General features: G+C 40.6%; 1 protein-coding gene across 2 annotated transcripts in view; it reads right to left on the bottom strand.

The window, feature by feature from the left end:
* Window positions 1-881: 881 nt before the first annotated feature.
* Window positions 882-23,275, bottom strand: part of ctif (CBP80/20-dependent translation initiation factor) — a 40,489-nt gene continuing 18,095 nt past the window's right edge. Inside the window, exons 8-14 of one of the 2 annotated variants that reach the window (XM_058617255.1) lie at window positions 19,101-19,177; window positions 15,474-15,554; window positions 11,355-11,943; window positions 9,879-10,178; window positions 7,650-7,805; window positions 3,251-3,304; window positions 882-2,573 (exon numbers count right to left, since the gene is read on the bottom strand). In XM_058617255.1, coding sequence (XP_058473238.1) covers window positions 2,352-2,573; window positions 3,251-3,304; window positions 7,650-7,805; window positions 9,879-10,178; window positions 11,355-11,943; window positions 15,474-15,554; window positions 19,101-19,177 — 1,479 coding nt within the window. In that variant the 3' untranslated portion in view covers window positions 882-2,351. The remainder of the gene's footprint in view (window positions 2,574-3,250; window positions 3,305-7,649; window positions 7,806-9,878; window positions 10,179-11,354; window positions 11,944-15,473; window positions 15,555-19,100; window positions 19,178-23,275) is intronic. The other variant, XM_058617257.1, reaches the window with a different exon arrangement.

The raw sequence follows: 23,275 nt of genomic DNA on the forward strand, positions 1-23,275 counted from the left end.
GGTGTGGGGGGGAGCAATCCCCACCTACACCCATCTGCTGTGAGACCGAGCCACGATTTGCATAAAGGAAACTGGCTGATGGGTTTTCTTTTTTCTTTTTTCCTTCACACACTAAAACACAGTAATACCACACTTACACACTTGCCAGCAAGTTAGGTATCACAACCGTTTCAGATGTCTTTAAAAAAACAAAAAAACACCAGAAATTATATATACACAAATGAGCTAAATATAATTTAAATAGAAAACTAGAAACAAAATAAACAATAAGACAGTAACACAAATTACTTCTTCAGCGGACACACACAATTTAGGTTGCACCTCTGAAGACATTAGTGAGCTTTAATCGCCCGACTAATCTTCCGAGGTGTGTTTCTACCACACAGGATCTTTATTCTTGATGCAAGATAGTGAAAAACAATGTAAAAATAAAAACAATGGGAAACAGAGTATGTGTATGCATGTGCACACTTCTCCCAAGCAATTAGTTACATCCTGGTGTAAATGCACAGAAAGGCCCACTTCTATCAAAACTGCCTCAGTCTTCCTACATGTAACATATCTGTTGCACTTTTATTCCCCTCTATTTCAGTGTTTTAAATACTTGTAAATATACTGTATGCAGATTATATAGAGAGCCCATTTACAAATGGTAAATGTTAGCTGGAATAAGGGTCATGAATGAGAAGCTAATGAGGTCATTACAACAAGATTTTCTGCTCTTCATCTTTGTCATTTTCAAACACAGGTTTACAATTGTCGTTTTTCTCAAAAACAAAATATAGATGATTTCAAACACTTGCAAAATGTCCACTGCAAACAATGGCTTGGTAAAGAAACATTTAAGGAAGTGTTTTACTTCAGTTTCTCCGTCTGTGTGCCATGCTCTTTTTTTCTTTTTTTTTTTGCCGTCACATCAATGTGTTCTTCTCCTGTCTTGAGCGACAGAACAAAGTAAGTCCAACCGTTAAGTCCTCAGCATGCTCCCTGCTGCCACAAATCAAGAGAGCTCCTATAAAAATGGATAATTGACAAGGCCACTAGTCCATTAAAACGTCCTACAATCCCTCGCTATGCTAAGCCATCTCCTCTCACTGAGATTTGTCCTTATATAATACCATAAGCACTGATTCAAATAGAAACTTTTGCTTATGTTGATTTTTTTTTTTTTTTTTAAAGCAAATTGCCTCCAAACAGTGCAAAACAAATCAAACCTGTGCAATAAGGCCTACTGCTATAACTCATATATATATTTTTATCATAAAAACAAGACTTCAAAATGAAACGACAATAAAAACAATGCAAGATTAAAAAATATAGCAATAATATATCAATGATGTGGTTAACAAAGCATGGACATGCACATCTTAATGGAGGAGGAGAGACATTCCCCTGTTGGACAAAAACAAAAGAAAAGAAACATCAGAGAGTGGTGTCTGATAATTTCTCGCCCCCTTAAACTTCTGCTGCCTCTGCTGGTATCAGTGAGCCAGACTCATGAGGCAGGAGCTGGGGGAGTGTGGCAGGAGTGTGTCGTCTCACAAGAGCTCAAGCAGCCATCTGCCACTCTACGCGGGCCAGCCTGATCCTTATCCTCAGCCCAGCCCAGCGGGCCCCCACTGTTTCATCCCCACAAAAAGGCTTCCTGCTGGGGGGTTGTAGTGGAAGGGGACCTGAGGAGACAAAGGTGGGAAGGGGGGGGGGGGGGAGCTGTGGGATCTGGGGAGCTCCACACCGAGACCCTTTGACCTGCTTTCCTGGCCTGACGCGGCAGACAGTCCAGACAGACAGCCCCGTGTCTATTCCCTGCCTCCTCCTCTTTTATCAGCCACACAGACCCCAGGGGCTGATGGAGAGACAGAGGTGGGGGAAGGAGAAAGAGACGGAGGAACTGAAAGGGTGGTGGTGCAAATGAACACGCAGCATCTACGCAGACCACCATCCTTCCTCCCTCACTCCATTCATCTTTGGGTACAGAATTGTCCATTCCCTGTGGACAGACTGCTCCCCTCTCCTCCCCTCTCTTGCCTGTTCCCTCCTTTGACCCTGAACAGCCACACAGGCGACCCCCCCCCCACTGACACACACACAGCCCTAGTGGCAATCAATTTCCTAGTTCCTAGTGTTTCGTCGCGTTTCTCAAATCTGTGTCAGACAGACTGACCACTACCTGTGTGGCGGCTGATGTGTCCTTTGTTTGTGGCAGTGTTTGCCGATGTTGGAGAAATGATCAAATTGTACAGTTACTTCCAATAACCACAGCCAGACAGAGGCTGTTTTGTGGTAAAACAAGAGGAATAGATTGTTGCACAACTAGAAAATGTCTCTTCTCCTCCTGGGATAGCTGGCACCTAGGCAGTGGTGGTAAGCTTTTGGATGGTACGGTTGTAGTACTGGGTGGTGAGAGCCTCCAGGGGGCTCCAGTGATGTGCATGTAGCTCTATGACCTCCATGAGGAGAGAGCGGGTCAGCTGGGATTCAGCCGGACTAAGCATCTTGTCCCTGACGGCCGCGAGCAGCTCTGTCATCATCTCCGGGAGCTGCTCTTCCAAGAGACGCCCAGTGCTCTGCAACTGGTGGAGAGAGGCGGAAAGGAAGGAAGATGGAAGTGAGGAGGCAGCAGGTCAGAGAAACCGTGTGGGTTCCACACCAACAACAAAACAAAACCTTGATACTGTGGATACAGTCAGACAGCAGAGGATCTCACACCCTCTGGTCATAGAGCTTTACGTGTGAGGGCCTGCTGGTAAAGAGTCAAGGATGCAAAGGTTGTGGAAACTGTTTCTGTTCTCATGTAATGACCAAGGTTCAATTTATCTATAACTCTTTGGCTTAAATGTATTCTTTGGCTAAAGGCTAACTAACTTCCTAGGCTTCAGTTTTCATAACAGAAGGCTACGGCTATTTTTATATATAATTTATGGTCTTAATATTTTAGTTTTAGCCATTTTGAATGGAGTGAGGATATTTCAAAGTGCCGTTTGAGAGTTAAAAACCCTGGACTATATAAAACTGGATACAGTCTAAACCTTTGTTGGTCCACTGCATGTTGGGTCATAAATGTCATGAACCAAAATAAAGTCAACATGCAAATGTGACTTTTAAATTTACTACTGTGCAGCAGTAACATCAGGATTATTTCACCTTTGATTTAGTCCACTGTTAGAAAGTGAAGATTAAGTGGAAACATGCTGACCATCTTTATATACAATGTATACTTGAAAGTGTGTGTGTGTGGTGGGGGTCATACCTCCATGGAGCAACAGAGGACTGCATCTTCTTTTATGTCTGTGGACTCCAACAGCTACGAGAGACAAGAACAAATAGAAAATGAGAGAATTCCATTCAATGTAGTAACAAGAGAGCAGAACCTAACAGGGCTAGCTGATGTACAATTGGATATAAGACACACTGGGGAGCTAACGCTTGTTTGCATTAATCAGTTCACATTCACACACACAGGTTTGCGCAGCTTTCCTTTTAATCCTCTGATTGGCAAACAAAGCGCCATATCCTAACCTTAACTAAAACACAATTCATATCATAGCCACAAACACAACACATTCCTCCACAATGAGGTTCTGCCTCATTAGGACCAGATTTTGGTCTCCACGAGGACTACTGGTCCTGACAAGGACAGTGTTCCTGCCAGAAAAGGTCCTGAAGAGGAAATAAATGCAAGTACACACAGACAAAGAAAAACAAAACAAAGATCTGATCTCGACGGTAAACATTTCCTGCGTCAACATTTTGACTCTCGGAAGACGACATACGCTGCTCTAATCCTGCCAACGCTGCTGATCATCACACATCAAGGCTTGCTTTATGCACTCTATATATTCTCTCTCACACACACACACACACGCACACGGTGTAAACAAAAACAAGCGTTAGAGGTGGTAAACATGCTTGCTGGCTTCTCCTCCATGCACAGATGGGCAAACAACTGCCACTTTCAAACAACGCGGAGACTGTGTGCCATGTTAAACTACAGGCATTAACTGTCTGATTATACATTAAACACTTCTTCTGCAGCTCAGAGTGCACTTTACTTTACTTAAAGTGGTACTTTGATTAACCTGAAGGAGGAGAGGAAATGCTATGGGAGGATGGGGGAGGTTGTTTTGATGGCTCTAATTAGGCCTTAGAAGTGCAGACCCACTACACAATGAGTAAAATAAGGTATAAATGCAGGTTACGTGCACATAGTTGTGCAAGTATTGAGTGAGAGCAGTTATGTACAAAAACTTAAAATCAAATGTTTTACTAAAAAAACCTACTGGAATTTGACTTAATTTCTTCAGATATTTTAAATAAGGAATGAAATGACAGCATGAAAGAAGGTCACTTCATTATCACTTTTTACCCAGAGCCAGTAAAATCTGTGCTTAGTTCTAACATTCATGGTGTAAAAAAAAAAAAACCCTGCCATGGAAACGACCATCATCTGATGATCCTCAGCCTCTTACATCCACAGTGTACGCTTAATGGTGGTGCACCTATCATTCAGGCCCAGCAGTCACGCAGACGTCAGCTACTCGGTATGCTTGGACGGGTGTGGTGACAGTGTGGCTGTTTGATGTAGGAACACGAGTCTCGTCGCTCTCGGAGTAAGAGAGCTGAGCGACGAGCGTGATTAGCTCATAATGAGTTCTCTGGGGAGCGGAGGGTGAAGTTTTGCTCGATGCATGAACAAAAATGGTCTAATCCATACTCCATAACTGGTTGGCACCAGTTCTCTATCCATTGCGATGGCTCTTCCTTCGTCACGTCTATTTGCGACTCTCATTTTGTAAGTAGAAAAGAAAGATCTGTGGTAGAAGCTGTTTTTCGGGGAGACAGTTTAACACACGTTCTTTCTGCTGAAGCTGAAAACGGTCTAGTTTGTTACATCATTGAGAAACAAATGCATTGTACCGGCAAACCATGGAATTCTTTGTCATTTCCAGTGATCTCATCCACTTGATCACGGAACATAAAAAGCGAGAAAAACTAGGGCAGCTGTGATCCTCTAGTAAGCAATGATGGCAATGATGGGAAGTCAACTCAAGTTACTCAGTTAAGTCAATTTAAAACAAAAACCCAACCTCATTTATTTGCATTTTCTGCTGATTTGTCTGTTTCTCAGGTTTACTGTAATGTTGAAACCTGTCATCAGACTGTTAACTAAAACAGAAAGGACATAAAAGCCCTCATTCATCAAAATTACAACTGCTTCAAATTTGCGTGGATTTGATATTGTTGCATAGCAACAGCAGGTCTAGCACTTCTGTTACATTAGAATTACTTTATTTCTGCTGCATAAGTGCTGTACTTGATACCACAAAAAAAACTACACAAAAACTATAATACATTCTAAGAGCTGCTTAATACTTGGAAAATCAAATAGCAAATATACATGTGATGCTCAGCTAATAATCTTTGTCTTAATAAGTATTCTGAGTTCGGAGTCTTTAAGTGTGAGCGCTCTTGCTCTTTTTCATACAGGGATACCAAGACACAGTATAAATAGCTACTGATGTCACCACCAGACGGTGTAAAAGCAGCCTGTCTGCAGTGTGCAACTGCAAACCAATATCCTGATCAGGTCCTCAGTTTACCACATAGCCTACAGGTCATTTGCTTCAACATAATACAGTTTCATGTTATTGAAAGTTAATTTAGTGCTCTGTTTACTACCCCCTCCCCGATGTCCCCGGACTATAAGCTGTGTTGATCTGCACTTTAGCACAGACTGTGTTTCACATATTTCTATACCATGATCTGGGTAAAATAACTTCAGACTACTCGGAAAGAGTAGTTGAATTTCATCTGCTTGGCATTGTTTGGCTCATTGCTAAATTTAGACGCTCACCACCAAGTTTCTTAACCTATGTAACCACGGCAACGTGCTGTAACAGTTGCAAGCCCAACAATCATGCATACAAAGGAAAACTTGATTCACAGCCTTTGCATAGAGAGGCTCTCAACAGCGAGGCTGGACATTTGATTTGCAAAAGAATATATATGTTTGTTTTTATTCTTCTTTTCAAAACTAGGTCAAATGATAGCATCATAGTAGACCAGTATTATTACCAGTAACAGTAACATGATGTATGAATAATAATACAAGTCAATTGTAACATCTATCTTTTCTACTTCTCCCAACAGAGGCACCTTTTGAGTTTTATCTTCTGACATCACTTTCACAACACCTTCAATCACACAGACAGTGGTGCTGTAAGAAATAAACTTGAGTTCATTTTACACTTAACAGCTTCTTTTTTGACAGATGATGGACAGAAATGGAAACAGCCTCCGAAACTCCACTACCTTATTAGCACCAAATCCAGCCTTCGATGCAGATGTAACGATGTTATTATCCGACAAACTGCCTTTCTATGTAGATTGTGGTACATAAACACCACAGGGTTGTGAGGAGATGGTTCCACTATCAATAGACTGTGAATGTAACAGCCTGACAGTCACGAATGGACGAAATCGCAGCCCGTTAACTCTGTCTGCACACACAGCTGTCGAGTGAACACAGGCATGATTCCTAACACACTTCAGTTGCTACTTAAATGTACAGCTATACCCACACGTGCATGCACATATGCTTGCATATGCAAACACACAGTGCAGCAGTGACAATGGTGCATCGCTTGTAGCTGTCATTTACATCTTACAGCAGGATAATCAACACAGCAGATGGACAAAAATCAGGAACAATGGCTCTAGGAAAAAAAAAAAAAAAGACTGTTGAACAAGCATGTGGAACCGAAAACAAACACTCTCACTCTCTCATCTTTCCTCCTTTTGTGTAATTATATAAATATTTTTGAAATGGTTTACAGGTGTGTTATGACCTCGAGCATCATAATGCTTCACATGAAACTGCCGATGCTGGAATATGTAGGTGTGTTTGTGTGTACTTGTGACTGGTTATTCCACGCCCTTGGTCATGTCGCCCAGCCTTCTAACAAGCTGAGATAGTGCCCTGGGCATACACTCAGACAGGGTGTGGATGGAATTAGTTGTGTGCGATTGTGTTTGTTTGTTATTGAGACACAGGGTGTGTGCCGAGTGCCAGACTGACAAAGGTGTGGACATGGACAGTAAATGTACCTCACACGTGCCTCAAACCTACCATTATTTTGGTTTTTTTTCTCTTTTGCTCAAAGTACACATTAAAAACGATTTTCACCTGCTCATTTCTCGTCTACCTGTCTTGCTGTGAGCAAACTCCCTGCGTACTTGCTGTCAACCTGACCACTGTCTCCTCCACTTCCTCTGGCTGTCACTTCCCCTTTCAACAATCCAAGTGTTATTTACCACTTCTGTATTGCGGTGTGTCCGCTGTGGCTATCTTGCATGGTTTCCATGGTGTGTGTAAAACAGCATGACCGGCTGATGGGAAATGATGTGGGGGTCACGTATTTTCCTGGAACTAAGAACGTCCTGACTAACCAAACCCCACTGTGGTGTCTAGACTCTAGAATAGGTCTGGCCAAAAACAGGAAATTGGCTTGCAGCATGCATCGATCAGAAAAGACAAGACGTAAAGACACCGCTTGATGCTTTCCTCTTATCAGTGGACGAAGCGATGAGTGTGATTGACTGGTTATTGACAGACATATTGATCAAAAAATATAAATCTGGATACGGACCTCTCGTAGGCAAGTGTAGATGGGACACACAAGCACCCTGAACGGCTCTCCGGAGCTGCTCCTCATGATGCCAAACACTTCACACAAAAAGGTGATGAAACCTAACCACCTCTCCACGTCTGACTGCTGGAGCTCCTCGCGATGGGAGAAATCTCTCTGTGTGTGTGGAGGAAAAGATAGACAGACAGAAAGAGGTTTAGTTTGTACAATACACTGAAACACTGGCTTTCCAAATGAGTTTTAAGTAGGTGGTGGGTAGGTGGATATTTAAGGGTTTGATAAATTCATCAACAGCCCCTGATGGGGAGATTTTGTAGGTGGCACATGTATTAACCTATCAGATTAAAGCACTTACAGCTAAAAAGCAGCTGAACAACACATTTTACATATTTATAAATGTCTTTTATCTGCCAAAGAAGAGGAGAATATGCTAATCTGGTTTGAAAGTGAAGGGTATTGAACTGTTTCAGAGCTGTAGAAGTACTGGGGTTAATATGGGTTAATGCTTAATGTGCACTTGTGTTACACAGCAGGTTAAACTGAAGCTTTATTAGCAGTCAGAGCAACTCAGTGGGGGTGGTTTTTAGGAGTGCACTAGCTTATCATGGTTGGAAAACATAAGCAGCTCCTTGCACAGACAACTCTGCGGTGAGGCCTACATGTGCACAGATATGCACAAATATATGCAGCCTAGGACGGATCCAACAGAAACTTCACTGACACCATCAAAAACAAACATTCCACACACACTCAAGAGACAACAAGGCACACTTGTCATGCACCTTCAAGGACATCACCATGGTATTTGACACTTGAATGACAAGCCAGCAAAAGGTTGGGAATAGACACAAGGCAAAGGAACGAACAAGGGTGACTGAAGTATTAGCAAGAGCAAAGATGAGGTGAGGCAAGAAAAAGAAATTGTGAAGAAAGGCCACTCTTTATCTTTCACAGGTAACACTCTGGCTATGTTTAATTAAATCAACAACAATTCCTGGCATCTGTCTTTTAACAAGCAAAGCGGTCACACACTAATTACCCCCCATATTGAGTTCCAGAAGTCTGGAAGCAACATCATTAATGACAGCCTTCATGAGCCCACTTTTGACATTTAAAATGTTTTAAAAGAAAAAAAGCCAAAATGTCAAAGACAAGGAGGGGGTCCATGTCGGCTGGGGATGAAAGTGGGGAAAAATAAAAACAGGGCCCATGCAGCTGTGATGATGGGGGAATACATATTAGGTATGGGTGTGGAGTAGAGATAGAGGATTAAGGTGGGAATCACGACTGCTGCGTGTGGGATAACAATCTAAAAAAAGAAGAAAACAGAAGGGAGAACAAAAAGGAAATGTGTAGTAAAGAAAAGCATCTGAGAAAGAAAGAAAGAGGAGTGAGAAATGAGTAAAGGAGAAGATTTAAGAAGGCAGCAGGTGGGGTTTGAATGCCCGTTACTCTGCTGTAGTTGTTTGCTTCTCAGGATGGAGTGAGGGGTTAAAGGGGGTGGTTAGGGGAGGGAGAGAGGGAGAAGAAAAGCTGTGCAGGGAGATGAAGCAAAGCATTGGCCCATGTCGTCCTGGAGGAGCATGGGGAAATAGAAAGCTCATGAGAGATGCATATATGGAGAGCAGCAGTGGAATGTCTCACAGTTGAGAGGACTGGAACAGTGCTATACAGTACAGTCTGTCAGTTGAGGTTTTTAAAACAGGAACAGTCGACCTATTATTATTTATTACTTATAAACTTACTATTATTATAAATAATAGTATGAATTTTTATTCTCTGCTGGTAAATACTATTCTTCAAGCAATATAATAAACAGGCCATTTTGTTCTTCCAGGTTTTCCATCATACTTAAATTCTTTGGCAGGCAAGATTGTGAAACATATTCAATTTTATTCCGTGTGAAATTAAACAAGACTTGAAATGTTAGAAATGTGTGAACCCTACAGTCCCCCCCCCGTTTCAATAATGCATAGGTATGTAGGTGGAAGCTTCACGGGGGGGAACTAGGTATTTCATCTCTTAAAAAAAGATAAGCACAATTGCTAGTTAGCACCCACGTAGTCCATTCAATGTAGTCAATCAATAACTAGCAGCTAATAAAAAGTACATGAAATTAATGAGATTGTTTAAATGAAATCCTGGCAAAAGAAAACACTGAAGGGGAAACGACTAAAGCAGCAGAGAGATCTTCTCACTGTTGCACTAACAACTACCAAGTGTTCTCACCTGCAGCATGTTGAGTAGCAGCGATCTGAACTTGGTCCCCTCCACCATGAACAGCGCCATCTTGTCACAGAGCTTTGCTGCTGTGGCAGCGAAGCTTCTGTCCGACACAGCCTTGCAATAGATTGTGCCCACCACCTGAGTCAGAGACTCCTCACACCGTGCCGAGCACTGTGCTTCCTCCATGAAAGAGGTGAGCTGCTGCTCCACGCCGCTGCTGTTGCTCCTCATGCTGTTGAGAAGGTCAACCAGTCGGTCCATGTTCTGTGACCCAGGGCCCGACGCCTCGACACGTGCCTCTTCCTGGGGCAGGAGAGGAGATTCGACATAAGTGACAGGTCAACTGTGGTGCTACACCACTCACTTTTACCAAGTTTGGATGGACAAAATGAACGTGTAATCACATTTGTCAAACATAATTTCATAGGTGGTAAAGGTACTAAGATCAGCTACCGAATGATCTGGTTAGTTTGTGGTAAAATTGTGGCCAGTGTTAGCTAAGGTGACCTTTGACTCACAGAAAATGGAAGGACTACAGTACCACCAGCTTTGTGGTTTTTATATTTGTCAAACTCTGATTGGCATTTGGATTGGAAGTTGGTCTCATATTAGAAAACTTTCAGTTTAACTCATATAACATGTGTATGTGATGCTCAAGCATGTCTTGAATAAACCTGGTGCAATAGACCTTTTTGTCAACGTGAAATAGTAGGACAAACAACAGAAACATTAATTAGGTTCAACTCCAGGTTTAAGAGAGCCAGGGTCATGATGTTGTTCGAGTGTAAAGGTATGTCACACTAAATACTTGACACTTTAACCTGTAGAAGCAGTTATTTCTGAAAAACTGCATACATGTTTCCCATACTTTCTGGATGTGTTCCAATAAAGTGATTGAGAAACAATTAAATAAAAAATAAAAATCTAATATTTTGTCACGGGGTAGTTGTTTGGTTGTAAAGAGGCAAAATACTTAAAAACGTGTCCAATTATGACTTCTTACATACCAAGTTTTTTTTATATTTAATTAAGCTACTCTACAGTCAGTAATAAGCATGAAAGGAATCCCAGTCAGTAGCTTCTGATGTGCTCATTTGGGCTGAGTAATCTGCTCGTCTGTAACCATAATATAAAGACACAAAGGATGGTAATGAAAAAACTATTTAGCTGAAGAGTTTAGAAATTTCACACACTGTTAATGCTTAATGCTAATTAGTTGGTTCACCTCTTCAGTGTGAAAGTGTACTGCCCTCCCTGTCAGTCTGAGTAAGAATCAATCTAAAAGCTAAATGACCAAGGAGATAAATAGCTAAAGCAACACAGTGGGAGAAGAGTGCCTTCTTACGTATTAATGACAGGATGTGTGTGTGCGCGAACATAATTAAAGTGATTAAAAGATGAAATGGCGATACATGTGGACACACGGTAGTTTTGATTGCCTTAATACTGACTGACAGGCAGTAAGCAGCTTTTCAGTACCTTGTCCTTTAGTCTCCGCCTCAGCCTCTCCTTTGACGATTGCAGCAAGCTGACTTGGGGCTGCTTCATTTGGCCCTCGCTTGCCTTTCCGCCTACTGCCGGGTTGGGAGATTCCTTATTTACGGGCAGATCTGTGAAAGTATTTGTGACGGGTGTTGACTCAGATTTGGGTGATTCATCTGGACTCTTATAGCTGCAGTCTTGTGGCGGTCTGATGTGCTCATCACCCGTTTTTACATTCTCAGTCTCTTTGTCTTTGGTTGTTCTCGGGGGTGCTCCTTTATCACCTGTAGTGTTTGTCTGTCCGATACCCTGACCTTTCTGATTGTGGTGCCAACGCCGATTCTGGCTGTATCCATAGTGTGGGGCTCCTCCTTGGCGCTGCCCATGTCCTCCTTGGTACTGGCGAGGCGGTCGGTCGGCACTATTATTTCTGTTATCTCCCACTTCTGTTATGTTCTGCTGCGGCTGCTGCTGCTGGGTTTGATCCCTTTGATGCTGTAGTGACTGTTGCTGAATCTGCTGAGGCTGGTTCTTCCCTCCTCCTCCTCCACCTCCTCCACCTCCTCCCTGAGGCCGCTGCTGTCTCCTGGAATGAGAGCAGTTTTCACAGTTAGCGTCACTGCTCTGCTTCACTCTGAGCACCACTCTATATCACACTGGCACCATGATGGCCTCAAACCTATTACCAGCCCCTCTGTCTGTCCTAAACGTCACTTGGACTTGTGTGAAAATGATCTTCAATTGCATATTTTGTCATAGACTTACCAGTAGTGTTCTGTATTGTCAGAGTTCTCACCCATAAACAAACAGTAACCTATTATCTATTGATACAATATTCAAAAGCTCAATGCCTGCTTACATGTAGATAGCCAGTGTGCCTTTGTTTTCCTGTCCTGCATAGCTCTGTCTTTTGCTGCACTGGCTCTGGGCTTGACAAGCCGCTGACATATGGTCCAGTGGATTAGTCACCCTGACACCGAGAACGCAACCTATTATCTGCCTCTGCACAAACTCAACAAGCAGCAACTTGCTCACCATTTGTTCAAATAAAATGGACCCTATAACTGCTTTTTAAATCTTGACACTTTGCAGACTGTGTATACAATACCGTGCAAAGGTCTCAGGGCACCACCACTGCCAGTTTTGTTGTTTTTTATGTCTTCTATGTCTATTCTGTGATCATTGGCATTTGGATTGGATGATGTAACTAAAAGGTGTTCTTATATTTATCTCCGACAACATGTGTATGTAATGCACAACAGATCTAAACCTGTGAAGGTTGTTTTTTTTTTCCTGAAAAATGTGTTATTTTAGTGATTTGAGATGTATCGTAATTTAAGCATTGCTAAAACAACAAATCTGATTATCTAAGACTTTCTATTATCACATACTGAGTATTTGTCAATAATGGTTAATGAAATTTGATGCATCCAAATTTCAAACCCATCAATATCTGAACAGTCCAGCCCTTATGATTGAAAATGGTAGAAAAATTCAACTGAATCAAAGTAATTGTAATAACTATGTTTCCAGAGATTTATAAAGAAAATAATAAGAGAAACAAAAGCAAAGCAAAATCTGACATGCAGGTTCCTGGAAACGTGGGAGGTTTGACTGACAAGCTAAGAACACCATTCCTTGCAAACCCTTTTCTTGTACTTCAGAAAACTTTCATGAATTGGATTTTTAAGTTTCAAACACATTCAAATAGTCCATCAAAAAAAAAAAACCAAACACTGGAAATTCGTTTTGGGCATCAATCGAACAAATTAAGATGAAATTTAGACAGACTACAGTGTGAATACAGGCAGAGAAAATCCATTCAATTGCACTAACAAACTAACCATTGTAGAAGAATATATAATAGAAATGAAATGATGACAAACATTACAGTCATTGAGTGTGAGAGGTGGTTACAATAACTGAGATAAACCAGTAAATAAATCTAGTAGCTGACGATCCACTATGTATCGTATAATTCTGTAATAGGCAGTGGGTAAAGACAGGATATACATGGTGATTTGTGGCATTATTTAATTGATTGATATTGTAAATATATTTTCCTCAAACTAAGGGAAAATATCACAAATGAACCTTAAAAAGATGTTTAGTGTCTTTGAGCAGCGCTGAGTAGGAAATGAATGTGCTCAAATAATTGGATTTGTTTAAATGTTTGAATCAAATTTGAGGAGTTACTGTTTTCCTCTTCACAAATCACAAAATGAATATATTTATTTAAGTCATTACATTAGGCTCTGAGAAAATGTGTTTGGTCACATCTCATACATGACAAACTGTTAAGAAAATACACAATTGCAATTTTGTATGTATGTATATGTGTATATCTATATATCTATCTATATATAGATATATATATTTAGATATCTATATATACATAGATATATGTATATATCTCTCTATATATAGATATATATATAATGTATGCTGCATTTATAACATTATTTCTGATTTTTATTTCTACTAAATTGTGTAATTTCTGAAAAACAGTGTGTGTGAGTGTGTTGGCAAGAGCAGAGTATATTTTTAGTCTTTTTTTTTTGTTGTTCCTTTGGTTTTTGTCTCATTCGGCCTCTCTAGTTCACTCTCTTGGGGAGGTTGGGAGACAGTTCATCTTAAGACTCTCTCATGTGCTCAACAGTCGGCCTCCAGCACTTTGAAAATGTTCTCTTTCATAGTCGGATCTGCCTCCGCCTGGCAACTTATTAATCACATGGCTGAACTCAGCAGCTCTGCTCTGAAACCCAATACATGGTTTTTCAACAAGTGCATCTCACATAGATATAGAATTTATGGTGTTTTGATATTTATGACATTTCAATGATTTTTTAATGTGAGAATGTACTTTAAAACACATCGAATAATTAAAGTACACCCTCTAGTCAGCATCCTCCAATTTCTCTTTTCCCACTTTTTATAATAACATTAGATTGCACGGCTGCTTATTAAGGTTGTACCCTAATCACGACTTTGGTTTAATAGCTTAACAGTGACTGACATAGTCTCAGAGACTTAAATTAATATGACTGCAGAGAGTGGGATTTCATAATCTTTTGCAAAGCCCCAGACTGCTCTGAGATACTGTGTAGGAATACAATATCTTTCCCTCTCTCTGCCTCCCCCTTCCTGAAACAGGCACATTCACTCATCAGATGATTAATTTGCTCTCTACAGTAGCTGTTAGTTTAGGATCGGCTCTCATAAGACCTCCTCTACTGGTGATGCAGAGAGGTGAAAGTAAGACAGTAATAAAATGTTAATCATATTTAATGACTGCTCTGCAGACGCCTGAGTGTTGCTCAGATTGACCATATATCAGTCACATTAGTGCCAGTGAGATGTTTGCATTAAGGATAACTGATGGGGCCAGTAATGAAATTTCATCTCATAATATCTCGCTACCGAAACAGATCATCTCTGGCCTGATTAACTGTCCAATCCAATGAGAAACCAATTTTTTTTGGTTGTGATGATAAGTGTGCACCAGAATTTGTTTGATCCCCCTCTCTATTTTTACCCACTTGTTTTAACTTTCAGATCAATACATGGAAATAAAACTCATTCTTTATTTGTGTCTCACAGGTAATCCCTCTACTTAGAGAAAGGTCAATACTATTGCTGCACAGTTACCACAATGTGGATTGCTGTCTTGTGAAGTGGAGGCTCTGAGTTCACACCACACGATCATCCACCAGGAGGAACTATCATCTGACTAGTCTCTAAATCAAGTTTAGACACAGAAACGACACAAAAACGACATCAAAATGAATCCGATAATCCATAATTAGTTGATAATAATTCAGTTATTTCTGTCTGACACCTTGACTCTGTCCTGGTCTCTGGCTGGCTGGAGTTTTCACCATCACTGTTTGGCTGGAAACATGGAGTCTGTGATGCATCCGGGACTTGCTTCTCTAATCCCTTCTTTGAGGAGTTCACACGTAGCAGTTGGTGACTATTGGGAGGGGCCTTTGTTGGCATGTATTGTCCTTGAGTCTTTATTGAAGAGACTCAATTAAATGTAAGACACAGTATATTGAACGTCTGAAAATGTATTCAGTTCCCATTTTGTGCTCTGGGTCTCATTTTGTCACTAACCTGGCTGAGACTTGCCGCTTCCCCCCGGGGCCACTGGGCAGAAGTATGGTTAACTGGTCTCGGGTGAACTGATCAACCGCTCTACAAGCAGGAGAAGAGGGTATGCCACAGTGGAGATCATTGGAAGGATGAAGGGATGGAGGAGGATGAGGGATAGATGAAGAGTGGAGGAAGTAGCAAAACAATTTATAGAAAGGGGGAAGATTTTGTTTTGTAGAGAAAGAATATTATAGAAGATATTGGGAGGGGGTCAGATAAGCAAAGAGGGAAACAAACAAACAAAAAACTACAGGTTCATAACTATGTCATTCAAAGAACATGCACAGAATTACAGGAATTACTTGAGGTGGAATCACTAAAAAGGTGAAATGAATTGGGAGAAATGATCATGGGAGGCGTGAGATACTGGTGATCAATTATGGCGGATGCTGTGGGAGAGCCTATATGGGGATGGAGAACTCGTGGATCCATTGGACCATAGGTTGACCCAGACTAGATGATCGATTTGCCCGGGGGGGAAGAGAAGCCTGCAGGCTTGACGGTCAATAATGCAGCCCAACCTTCACATAGGCCACAAAAGACTTGTTCCATGGACTGTGAAGACAGGTTGCTACTATTTTTTTTTCCCCTTACAAGTTTCAAGATTTAAAACCAAAACTCACTGCAACACGGTGAATGCTTGTGCATACATGTATACATGCATATATAAAACTGGAGATTACAGTCAATAACTTTGAGTCATCGTGCCCAGAGGGTTTAGGCAGAATACTGTAGGTGCAGATAAACATGCACACCTTGGGCAAGATGTATAAACAATGCATATAAACAAATGCACACATTTCTTACACATGACCTGGTATGAATAAAACAAAAGTGCAGCGCAGATGTAATTCCGCTCACATACATATTGAGAGTGAACTGCATGTGATACGAAGGAAAGTTTAACCAACTGATATTGGTTTTTGCAGCCTGTGTACAGCAGGGTATGTTGTGTAAGTGCATTCATAAATAAAACATTTGAATAACTATAGGTAGGAATTCAGACAAAGTTATAGACGCAAACAAAAACCAGTATGCAATTGATGTTGGAGAACACATGGTCAGCTTATTCTTTGACTGTGGTTTTGTTTGTACACTTCATGATTGATTCATTTACTGATGAACAAATGTAATATAAGCTGAAGTACATGGAATATGTATTTTTGAAAATGTGTTCATTGTACGGGCATAACTATAGCAACCATTTGTTCTTGTGTTTCTGAGAGTGTTCCTGATGTGACTGTCTGTTATGCAACTGCACTTAGTTACCATTCTACTACTGAGCAGTGGAAAGGCAGGCATTTTAATATGCAAAGAGTTGATTTGGTGCCTACTTAATCGAGTGCATAAACGCATGAAAAGCAGACGTCATCTTGACCATGCTTAAAATAATCCTTCATTTGCAAATAAAATAAAAAAAAGATTCTGTGTACAATGTGCTCGTCTCGTTAAAACAGATAAAATAAAGTCTACATATGTAAACCCTCTTCAATAAATGATGACTTTTTTAAAAGGGGATGGATAAAAAGCATATTAGCTCCTTCTTTCCCCCATTTTTTTTTGTTTTGGAGCAGAACGCAGTAAGCAGCACATTCCAGTAAATCACAACTAATTTCAGCCCTGTTTGACGTGCCTACTAAAGTAGAAACACATGCACTACCTCCCCTTTCTGTTCCTTCCTGCCACAGCCAGCCTACACTTTTCCTTTACTCAGTCTCACTCTCAATGCTTTATTTCTTTGTGCTTGCAACTACTTTTTTCCCCCGCTGACGATAAATACACCACAAAACTAAATAACAAAAAATCGAAACATTATGTATGTGGGTTCTCACTGCAATAAGTATTTGTTGCCTTTGACTACTAGTTGTTTTTTTGTTTTTGATTTTTATTATCTTGGGCCTGAACGCAGGAAAATATCGACATAAGAGGATTAATATGTTTTACTGACAAACATATGATGTTAATGTGTTTGATAAGTAAACACGCTGAGCATCAGTCAGGACAGTATGGAGCTGGGGGTTGTTGTTTTTTTTTTTTTTACAATTCATATACATTCTTTGATACTCCATAGCATCTGAATCCAGTAAAGCACAGGGCATGTGATGAAATAGCGTCAACAGCCTCAAGGACAGTATTTAAAATCTTGTGGAATCTATGCCATGAACAACTGAGGCTGTTTTCAAAGCAGAGTGAAGCCCTGACTACTAGTAGTATGGTGCTCTTAATAAAGTGCTCAGTGGGTGTGTGAATATTTTAACAAACTGGCAGATGGACTAAAGGCAATCCTTTTTTTGCGCACTAAAGTTGAATTCTATTTTACTCTTGTCACCGCCGTCTGTTGCAGTCTTTGTCATTTTGTTGCATGCTGTAAAAGGAAATCGAAGATTCACACAGAGATTCCTCGAAGCAGACTGATGAATGATTTAGCCGCTTATTGAAATGAGCTTTGTGAGAACAATCATAGCTTCGTTTCTCCTTCCAGACTAGCTTATGCAAGTCCGCTCATACACTTGTAGTAATCATCCCCTTTCCATGTTAGCCCATGTCTTCTTATCCTCTGCCTCATCCATCATCCTTCAATATTTTTCATCATTGCTATAGAACAAATGTGTGTGGTAACTTGTGTGAGGCCAGTCTTGACCACAATAATACAAAACTAATGTTGCATTTACATTATATCCAAGTGGAATGTTGTCTTCAATATAAAATGATGAATGCTCGTATCATTCAATTCTATTAATGATGTAGATCAGCTTGGTTCGATTTAATATGCTGTGTTAGGCTCAATGTTATGTACCCACAGACGTGTGTGGGGCTCTTCATTGTCCCAAATGCACATTTCTATGATTAATATCAATTATATTATATATTTTACTTGGATGTAGATTAGATCCCATTAATAACAAGCTGTAAACTAAAGGGACACAAAAACAGGATGGACTCTTGATAATGTTTCCAGTTCATAATAACTCAAATCTAAGAAAATTACTGTTGGCCCACGGTTATATTTTTGTTCTTTTCTTTTTGCTTGGCCTGCGCTGCAGCCATCACACATAGACACAATAGCTCTGGACTGGACCAATTATTCTCTGTACTTAAAAACAAGGATGAAAGTGCTTTTATCCATTTTGTGTGGCTAACATTTCCTCTTTAACCACAAATACAACCCAAATATTTTCTCTTTGCTCGTCTCTTAGCAACTGAAGAACAGTTTTCCAGTGACATCAGAGGGGAGAGACAGTTTTTTTTCTTTTTCTTTTAAGGACATGGTTTCAATGAAGTCAGACTAGGGTGAAATAACATTTCAAAGTCTCAACATTTCTTTTTTAATTTACTTGGAGTGCCAGAGTGTAGTCTTTTGTGGTTCAAGAACAGGTTAAATTTGCAAGTATGACATAGACATACATATTCACAAAAGCTAAGACATTTTGACCCATTCAATGTAAAGATGCCTTGACACTGCTGTGGCTGGGGATGATATTAAAGCTATGGGGCTGGCTGTGCACTGACATATCTAACATCAAACACGGAAAAACATTCCCTTTCACTGAGGTGTGTGCGAGTGTGAAAGCTTGCATGCGTCATTACCGTCGGTCATTCCTCCTGCGTCGGAAGAGCTTTTTGGTGTGTGCGATCTCCGCCTCATTAGGAAGTGGTGGGAAAACCTGCAAGATACAAATCACAGCGTAAGAGACAGCTGCTGACAGGACCGGCAATTTATATCAATATGGAAAGTATCTACAGACATCCTCAATACAGGTGCACTGACACATGGAGAGTTTTCTTATAAATAGCACAGATAAATTGTAGTATTTTTCTTTCATAGGTGCTTGGGAAACCCTGGCTTGCGGAGCCTCGTCTTCCATCAGAAGTCTTGCATCGCCATGAGAAGTACATATGTTGCATGTCAGGATTGTGAAGCATTATCACACATGTGCAAAAACTTAGTCTTGTTTCATCAGCAGTAGAAACACCATATGTGGATTTTATTGCATGAATAACATCTGCTCTGTACTTGATGTTAGTGAATGCTTTTACTCCTCACTGCAACCGGGCCCTATGCTAGACAGACAGACTTCAGTTAAGAGAACTGATATGGATTTGTGTCTATGCATGAAAGACTACAACCAGACATGTCTGCAGAATAACTTGTAGTGTAATGTTCTTTAGTTGTTGAGTTCACTTCCAATGAAAAGGGATTAAGCTCATCCATTGCCCAATAAATGTCAGTCCTGTCAAACACACAGCCCCCCCATTTGACACAGCATCAATATGTGCCGTTACCTTGGTTACAGCTGCCCTAGAACTTGCATTGTTGCTTGTTGTGTCCAATGTTGTGATAGAATTATGTACTACCATATATTAATGTCACAAGCAGATAGTTTGTTTGAGCTTGAGTGATGTACCTATATCTGTTACATTACGCGTCAGTGAGTATCACTGTCAGTCACCGATCAGGGATGCATGTGTGCGCTGAGCAACAGACACATCCAGGCTGATGCAAAAAGCCCCAAATGTCACCAAACTGTAAAACCAGCGCTTTGCGTAAGAAGGTGACCACAGTCTGTAAAAAGGAAGAGAACACTTTGCTGTTGGAACAGCTTTGTTCACTTGTTGTTCCTTTTTTGATTTCTTAACGAAAGAAAAACAGAAACATAGGAACGACAGTGTTGGACCTTGTTCAATACGACAAAAGCAGTCCCTCTCTCAGGTATGGGTTCCTCAGTTTGTCTGGGCACATCTTAGTCATTCTGTGTCACATTCATTCTCCCCCATATTTATGTGTATGCTTTAGCAACTTATAAGTGCCACCCAAAAAAATACACATTTGTTTTTGACAAAATTAAGAACTGTGGAGTATGTTATGAAAGTTGCCTAGAGTACTAACTAATTGTAGCACTTTGAATTTAAGTTTTTTTTTCATCCACAAGGACAACATTAATGTGTAAAAACTACTAACTGTATTTTCAAACATCCAGAAACATAAACAGTAGATAATGACTTTGAGAGAGTCTGATGTTTGACACTGCTGCTCTGCTTCTCTCCTAGCGAGGCTGCCAGAGGATCGTTGAATTCTAAATGAATCCAGATGTGAGGGGCAGAAAGTGTGTGTGTTGTGACTGTCTGGTGCCGGGGGAGGAGACATTGTATTTGTGTGGCACAGTGAGGCATACAAATATGCACAAAACTGTTAGTTCAAAGCTTTAATCTGACCAGAATAATTTAGAAAGGTTGTACATATAAAAGTCAAAGTATTAATATGTGTGAAATTCTTCTTCTTTTTTTCCCTCCCAAGACTTCAACTTGTTAACAGTTGCAGAGACTGACAGGGAGAAAAAGTAGGTGGAGAAAGAAAGAGAAGGACTGTTGCATGTTTAGCTACTGTAGTTTTCCTCTAGGATATCATTAGCTGTAATTCTGCCTTAAAATGGCAACCAGATGACAGTGAGTGGTATACAGACACACACAAACACATTTTCAGCTTAGTGGTAGTGTTTTTCCATTGCTAGTTCACATTACTATATAACTAAAGAAATACCTAGATCTTAGTTGTGAATGAAAAATGCTATTCTTTAAATCAGTCAAATGTTCATTCAAAGTTATGAACAACAGCTCTGCATAGAAAAATGTGAAAATGGCCTTTAGACTGTGTGCGTGTGTGTGTGTCTGTAATGCATCCAACAGAAACACAGAGGCAGGAAGCAAGAGATGATGTGCGTTTTTGTGTGTGTGTGAGAATATGCTATCTGCAGGTAGCAGCCAGTGTACGGTAGATCAAAGGGAGGCGTGCGCTGTGCTGGTCCACAGACAGACGACCTCTCACCTTGAGGCAGGCAGTGCGAGCCCTGTGGACGTGACAAGGAGGGTGAGGGGAGGAGGGGGTGGTGCGCTGACCATGTGAGTGGAAGAGAGAGAGTCAACGGAATTTTGGGTGACAAATGCATTTCTAATGTTAGGTGTGTGAAAATACATGACCACTAACCAACTGCCTTACTAAGGTTTAGAAAAGGGGGCTATATGTACTTGCAGTGTTCTACATACATGTTCAGTAGATTATGGTACTGGAGAATTTGTTAATTTACCAAAAAGCTAAAAGAGAGAAAAATGAAGGTCGTCTGTAAAAGTGAAAGTGTTGCTACAGGTATATTAAGCATTAGAGGCTGTATCTCACAGTGCAGAACTGTACCTGCATTGTGAATATGTTGCCTTAATTTACTCTCCCCGTGTGTGGCAGGATTTGACAAATGTACAACGTTCACAGCAGCAGTAGTGTGAACAGCTGAGCACCACCCAATCAATTCATGTTACGCAAATATTACAGCACAGGCAGTAGCCAATCAAATTGTGTACTGACATTTACAAAGACTGAAAGAGTACACCTTCCAAATGGCAGAAGCAAAAGCTATGCATGTGTGGAGGAGCCTGAGAGCAGGGATAATGACTTCAGTGTCATGATAATTGATTTGACAAAACCTGATTATTTTTTGTAGTTTTTGTACATATAGATGAGATTTATTTTCATCAAACCAACCAACAGTCTCCTTTAAAGCAGACACTACAGAGCCTACAGGTCCCCCATCAACAAAAACTTAAAATAGTTTGCTGTTGAGTTCAAATTCTATAAACCTGAGATGTGCTTTATTAGTGCATTGGAGAGTGTGCTTCGGTGAGCACGTCTGCCTTGAGAGGAAGTTGACTTACCCTTCAGCATTCCAGGGAAAAATCACTGGTCAAAGGGAGAGGCTACCTGGTTCTCACCCAGAGAGGATGTGTCCATTATACAAATACACTGTGTAAAAATTCCTTCTCTGAAAGGAAAGCTTTGACTCAGTTGCTATAACTCCATTAAAGCACATTTCACAATTTAACCCTTACAAGTATTTGAAAAGGGTCTGATTGTCCTGATATTTTTCGCAAAAGGGTCAGAGATCTGGGTGAGATGCCATTGTTGATCCATTCATAACAATGACCCTGCTTTAGTGTGAAAGGGGTATGAGTAACTAGGAAGGAAATAAGAAAATGAGAAACCAAACCAGGGATGGAAATGTGAAGAATAGAAACAGAGGATAATAATTACAGAACTTTCTCTGCAATAGCATAGAAAGTGAAGTGTGTGTCTTCCTGTCCCTTCTAGTGCCCAACAATTCTGCTATGATGCTCATTCAGTCAGTCCATTGTTTCAGTCAACTTATTTATGTTGCAAGGGCCCTCAGCCAAAAGCAATAAATTTAAAACTGCCCCATGGGTGGCATTGCAGGACAGGTTGTTGAGAGCAGAGGTGAAAGAGAGCAAGTGTGACAACAAGGGAGACTGTAAATACAAGATAGTGTGCACGTAAAAGACAGAGAGGGAAGCAGAAACGCATACACCAACAATAACATAGGACATTTTGACCACTAACTGTACAAAGCCTGAATGAATACTGCTTCATGGATATAATATAATATAAACTATTCAGCTTCATCTGCTGGGGAATGTATGTGTTACTTCATATATTACACACAGCTAGAAAATGTAAAATTAACTGTGAAATATTTGATATTGTATTCTCATAAACTGCTGTCATGGAGTAATCCCTGGAGTAAATTATTTGCTCCATGTTTCATAATCCCTCCCCCACTTTTGTCATGTAACTCATTCTGCAGGCGATGCCCGCCAACAGCAAAGAGAGGGGAATGTAGAGCTGCCAAAGGCAGGTATAGCAGGTGATGGGTGATAAGAGGCAAAAGAGATGAGGTCTTGACATCCATGTCTCATTTAAT

This window comes from Solea solea, chromosome 19 (genome assembly GCF_958295425.1).
Source record: "Solea solea chromosome 19, fSolSol10.1, whole genome shotgun sequence".
Taxonomy (NCBI): domain Eukaryota; kingdom Metazoa; phylum Chordata; class Actinopteri; order Pleuronectiformes; family Soleidae; genus Solea; species Solea solea.